Source organism: Carcharodon carcharias, chromosome 12 (assembly GCF_017639515.1).
Source record: "Carcharodon carcharias isolate sCarCar2 chromosome 12, sCarCar2.pri, whole genome shotgun sequence".
Classification (NCBI taxonomy): domain Eukaryota; kingdom Metazoa; phylum Chordata; class Chondrichthyes; order Lamniformes; family Lamnidae; genus Carcharodon; species Carcharodon carcharias.
This window is the reverse complement of record NC_054478.1, coordinates 40258669-40265058: the sequence shown is the minus strand read 5'-3', so window position 1 is coordinate 40265058 and position 6390 is coordinate 40258669. Positions and strand designations below refer to the sequence as shown.

At 44.0% G+C, this 6390-nt stretch overlaps 1 protein-coding gene across 4 annotated transcripts in view; it reads right to left on the bottom strand.

The window, feature by feature from the left end:
* zeb2b (zinc finger E-box binding homeobox 2b) overlaps positions 1–6390 on the bottom strand; it is a 133659-nt gene that overhangs the window by 17526 nt on the left and 109743 nt on the right. For 3 of the 4 annotated variants that reach the window (XM_041201707.1, XM_041201709.1, XM_041201708.1), the window contains one exon: positions 5234–5422. The exons of the other annotated variant lie outside the window; for it this stretch is intronic. In XM_041201707.1, coding sequence (XP_041057641.1) covers positions 5234–5422 — 189 coding nt within the window. The remainder of the gene's footprint in view (positions 1–5233; positions 5423–6390) is intronic. 4 annotated transcript variants of the gene reach the window in all.

The window sequence follows — 6390 nt, the reverse complement described above, 5'->3', positions numbered from 1 at the left end:
GGGTAGGCATAAATGGGCCATTTTCCAGTTAGCAAGATGCATTGAGTGGTGTGCCACAGTGATCAGTGCTGGGGTCTCAACTCCTTAAATTTATTTAAATGGTTTGGGTGAAGGAACTGGAGGTATGGATGCTAAATTCACTGATGACACAAAGGTAGGAAAGTAAGTTGTGTAGAGGACATAAGGAGACTACAAAGGAGACATAGATAGGTCAGGTGAGTGGGCAAAGATCTGGCAAACGGAGTATAAGGTGGGAAAATGAGAAATTGTCCATTTTGGCAGAAGAAATAACAAAGAAGCATATTATCTCCTTACTCTTGTACTCAATGCCTCTATTAATAAAGCCTAAGATACTATATGCTTTATTAACTGCTCTCTCAACACGCCCTGCCATCTTCAATGACCTATGTAAATATACACTGAGGTCCTTCTGTTCCTTCACCTCCTTTATAGGCTCTCCTTTTACTTTATACTGTCACACCATGCATTTTGTGCCAAAACGAATCACCTTACACTTCTCTGCATTGAACTTCATCTGCCACTTGTCTGCCCAATCCACCAACATGTCTATGTCCTTTGGAAGTTCAAGACTATCCCCATCATAATTGACAACATTTCTAATCTTCGTATCATCTGCAAATTTTGAAATCATGCCCTGCACACCACAGTCAAGGTCATTAATATAAATCAGGAAGAGCAAGGGTCCTAAGGCTGAGCCTTGAGAAGCTCCATTACAAACCTTCCTCCAATCTGAAAAACAACTATTTATCACTACTCTGTTTCCTGTCACTCAGCCAATTTCTTATCCAAGTGCCTACTTTCTCTTCTATTACATGACCTAGAATTTTGCTCACCAGTCAGTTGTGTGGCACTATATCAAACGCCTTTTGAAAATCCATATACACCACATCAACAATTTTATCAACCTTCTCAGTTACCTCCTCAAAAAACTCCATCAAGCTAGTTAAACATGATTTTCCCTTGATGAACCCATTCTGGCTTTCCCTAATTATCCTGCACTTGTCTAAGTGATTATTGATTTTATCCTGTACTATAGTTTCCAGAGGTTTCCCTACCGCTCAAGTCAAACTGACTGGCCTGTAGTTGCCAGCTTTATCCTTGCACCCATTTTTTGAACAAGGGTGTAACATTTGCAGTTCTCCAGTCCTCTGGCACCTCCCCTGTGTTTTAGGAAGACTGGAAGATTATCACTACTGCCTCTACAATTTCCACTCTCACTTCCCTCAGTACCTTTGGAGGCATCTCATCAGCTCCTGGTAAAGATAGTCTTTCCAACATCTCCATCCTCTTGATTGTAAGTTCTTCTAGTGTACCAGTTACCTCTTTGCATGAATCACAAAAGGCTGGTACGCAGGTACAGCAAGTAATTAGGAAAGCTAATAGAATGTTATCAGTTATTGCGAGGGGAATTGAATACAATAGTAGAGAGATTATGGTTTAGTTAAACAAGGCATTGATGAGACCACTTCTGGGGTACTGTGTGCAGTATTAGTCTCCTTATTTAAGGAAGGATGTAAATGTGTTGGAAGCAGTTCCGAGGTTTACTAAACTAAAACCTGGAGTGGGCGGATTGTCTTATGAGGAAAGGTTGGACAGGCTAGGCTTGCATCTGCTGGAGTTTAGAAGAGTATTAGGCGGCTTGATTGAAACATATAAGATCCTGAGGGGACTTGACGGGGTGGCTGTGGAGAGGATGCTTTCTCTTGTGGGAGAATCTAGAACTAGGGGTCACGGTTTAAAAATAAGGGGTGGCCCATTTAAAACAGAGATGAGGAAAAGTTTTTTTTTCTCTCAAAGGGTTGTGAGGCTTTGGAATTCTCTTTCTCAAAAGGTGGTGGAGGCAGAATCTTTGAATATTTTTAAGGCAGAGGTAGATAGATTCATGGTAAGCAAGGAGGTGAAAGGTTATCGGGGGTAGGCGGAATGTGGAGTTGAGGTTTCAATCAAATCACCCATGATCTTATTGAATGGCGGTGCAGGCCTACTTCTACTCCTAGTTCATATGTTGGTATAAAGACAATAATAAACATCTACCCTTTGAAAAATAAGTGACCTGCTTGTCTTTTAATTTTTCCACCATTTTATTTTTGATGTTCTCTACTTTACCTCTCATTTTTGAAGGGTGGTGACCCTTGCTGGGTTCTTTTGTATTAGCATGTCGGCATTTTTCAAATCTGCTTCTCAACAGTAAGTGTCAGTCCACTAAACAACCTGAGGCCATGATAACTGAGACTGAACCTGAGGGTCGTTTCCCAACTTGCACACCTTCAGTTTCAGAAGGGTTTTGTGTGTAGAAAGTGTGGTGATTTCAGCCAATTCTTTTCCTCTTCTGTAAACCAGGGACAAGTAGATCAGCACCAGCCTGATTATCTCTTTGTCGGCTCAGTGTCAAAACTGGTGATAGACTTTTCAGTCAGCCTTGCCTGTTTTAAGCTAATGGGAGAATCTTCTCCCCATCGGGTTGGGGCTGAGCAGGAGCGGGTGTGGACGGGCGTGTAGCCGATTGCCGCACGCAATCGGCTGCGCGCCACCATTTTACGTGTGCGGGCCAATTAAGGCCCTCACAGCGTGACATGCACCTGGAAGGGCAGAGTGTTCCTTGTGCGAGTGGGGGGAGCAGGCTGAATTAGGGCCTGCACTCTGTCGCGTGCACGCAAAAGAGTGCAGAAATCGCCCTGAGACCCAGAGCTGCCTCAGGGAGTTTAATTACGTTTTGAAAAATTTAGATAAAGAGAAAATAAATTTTTCAGACATGACCCCTCATTTGACAGTGTCACATGAGCTGGGACATGTCAATGAATTTTAATAAAAAAATTTATTTGAACTATAAATCCTTGATGAAACCTCATCTCGCCCATGGATGAGGTTTCATGATAAATGCAAAGGTCGCCTGGGCTCTTCGCCTGCCCTCCAACCTTAAGGTTGGATGGGCAGCTCAGTTAATTACTTCAATTAGTTTTTAAATGGCCTTAATAGACCTTTGACAGTTCGGCAGGCGCACAGCCGATCCTGGCTGAACTGAAGATCTGAATGATGCGCGGTGACGTTGGGACACATGCCCGATGTCACTGTGTGTCATTTTACGCATCGGCGAGTGGGGCCGCGCGCCGCCGCAAAGATTCTAGCCACTAAGCCTGGGGAGCTCCAAAATTGAGTAGCCTTGTCCTGCCTAGGACTGGAGTTCACGCTCCCCCAAACCCCCACCTTCACAACTATTGCAAGAGTTGGCCAGCAGCTGACACACCTGAAAGAAGCCCACCCCACAGCAGTAATGCACTTTCGGCAGGCTAAACGAACAGAAAGTGAGACTTCCGCCCCTCAGTGGGAGGAAGACCTGCCCCACGAGAGCTGCCAGCTGATCTGACTGGCCGACAGCTCTAGCAGTCCCGGCATCACCAGAACTCAGTAGTGGGTGCTGCTAGGACCACAAGGAGGCCCTAGGATAAAGAGGACATGGATCTCGGAGAGAGGTATTGAACAAGGAGAGATCAGAGAGCCCAGAGAGGGGAGTGAGGGGACAGATTTTGGAGGCCAGGTGGGGAGGAACAAAGTTGGGGGGGGGGGGTATCATCAGGGAGGCGGAGGGTGGTGTGCCTCTCAAAAGAATTTCTTTACTGCCTTTTAAGCAGTTTCCTAAAAAAAACGGTGTGCCCACTCCCAGCCACTTGCCCACACAAACCGTTTTATGGCATGGGCAGCCTATTTTTCCAGCCAATCGGTTTGGTAACCAAACTTAATTGACCGTTAATTATTTACTTAAAAATAGTCCTGCTGATTTTGGCGTCTGCCCATCTGCTGTGTATGGGGGACAGCTAAGGGGTGGGCAGGAGGGTGGCAGGCTTGCTACCCCTCGTATTTTACGCACCCACCCCACCGAAAACCCGCCTGGCGGGGGTCCGTAAAATGCAGTCCAGCCCATAGGACCAAACAAAGTCACAAGGTGGGATGTTGGTATTCTGGCAGGTTGACAGCAGCTCATTTGACCTCAATCTATCAGGACACCAACCCAATCAACATCACATTACAGTCTCCTGTTGTTTCCGCAATTAATTCAGAGTCCTGGTCTCCCTTCCCCTGCAGCTGTGCCCCATTTTCCAGTTAGCAAATGGTACAGGAACAATTACATCAGCCGCCAGTACCTGCCCGTTGACAGCTGCATGATCCAGTAGTTCCCAGCATATAGCAACACATCCCAAAAAAATCAACTGTTCTCACCTACCAGCAAACAATACATTCATATAATATGTGGACATATAATATGTCAATTTTCTTATATAAGATGAATGTTATACGTCAAGGCTTGTTTTCATGATTTTTTATTGTATAACATGCACTCATATACAACACATATTTGTGCTTCAAGGTGTTTGTCTTTTTTATAGTGTCAGTGGGCACTGCAGCATTGCCAGGAGGAGGGACATCACTGGCAAATTAGACCCTGTTCTTGTCCAACATCCATCCACATCCCTGTATTTTCCAGCAGGAATCACTGGATAACAAGAAGAAATGGAGACCCTGGTTATTTACCCCCTTCCTAGTCCTGGGTCAAGGAGCCTAAGTGCAGTGCCCCAAATGCTGCCCCAGCTCAATTTGTCTAACTCAGCTTGTGTCAGGAATCAGATCAATGTCACTTACTTCTTAGTACTACACTGGTTGGTGCATTCAATCATTGAAAGCGGTGGGTGGTGGTGGTACAGGGCTCATTTTTCAGTATAATATTACACTGGTTATATGTGAAAATTTCTGAAACCGTCCAAGGGAATGAGTGATTATCTTATGTAGTAATAAAATGAATAGCTATACAGGATAACACCTTTAAAACAACTCATTTAAATGGGTTAAAACAATTCGTTTAATTGGGTACACCCTTAAGTGGAGTCAACTATATTAAAGTAAACAGTCGTAAAGTATTCCTACCTACACCAACTGTACTAAGCGTGTGATCCAAACAGTGACGATTCACTGTTTAAACAAATGCTAAAGTAGTATTTGTAAAGTGAATGCGTGGCACAAAATATACCATTATGAAAAACTGAATGTTTAAAATGACCTATCTGACAGCCTCTGACAAAATGTTCAATGCTACATCTGACACCAGGCCTCTGACAGCTGGCACAAACTTCCCCAAGTTTGAATGTAAACACTGAGGCTTGCAATGAACTTATGGCGTAAAAGTATCAGTGCAATTGCTACCATTGTGAGAGAGGCTCACCATTGTCCTCTTGCCCATTGGCCTCTGGTGTTCCATGCCGGGACAGTTCTTCAGGCGCTTCTGGATAGATAATGGCTGTGTCACTCCGCTGCAAGTATTCTGCAATGCTAACCGCATGGCTGTCTCCTTCTTCGAGCTTCCGTTTGGCAAAATACTCCTCAAGATCTGACGTGCAATCTACACTCTTTCCTAAAATAATATATTGAGAAAAGGAAGGAGGAAGAAGAATATCAGTCACCCATGGTCCAATCTTTCTATACAAGCCCGAGTGACTTGGCATCTCTCAAGTCACAATGCACAGTTCTGAAGGGCTGCAATTCTACTTGGAATTTCTGCTTCCCCATACTGTTTAGCTCTTGTGGGAACTCTAACTGTTAGGTGGAGATAGCTGAAATAATCACAAACAAAGCAAATAAAACCACAGCCTTCATTAGCCAGGAAATGACAGGCCCTTATTGGTACATGCTGATTACAAGCCTAAACTGCCTGACTTGCTGGCATGCCAAGTTTTACTTCTGTTTTCCTCGGTCTTGTTATCTTTCAGGGTTTTTCCTTGAATTTTTTTTTTGTTACAGACATTTCAAACTTACACTGGAAACCTAGGTGCTATTTAAAGAGAAAAACATTTACAACAAGAAACTATGTATTTCAGTAACAATCTGACTACCTACAGCTTCTATGCTCCCATAAAGACGATTTTCCCTCCTGTCCAGTAATTATAAGTTTGTGGTGTAAAAGATAAAGTTAGGCAGTATTGACACATCATAGCAGTTGTTTAGCATACTCTGTCATAATGGGAGATAAATTGGATAGACCCTGAAAACAGACACAATTAACCTGCGCCTGTTGACTGCAGTGCAAGCAGCATGCCAACCATGTGCACCTCTCTTTTGAATGCTTCGAGCCAGTGCTAACCAAGTTGTTCACTGGCTGGATCCATCAGCAGGGGGTCAGTATCATGAGTTGCTTAAATCACTTAAAGCTAGCCTACACTGCTTAAAGCTAGCCTGCAATGCTTAAAGCTAACCCGCACTGCTTAAAGCTAGCCTGCACCTCTGAAAGGGGGAAGTGGTTTATAGCAGGAACTACTAGCTGGGATTTGTAGCTGGGATTCATATTTGAAGAGAAATGACCTGGGAAAGAGTGAGGATTGGCAC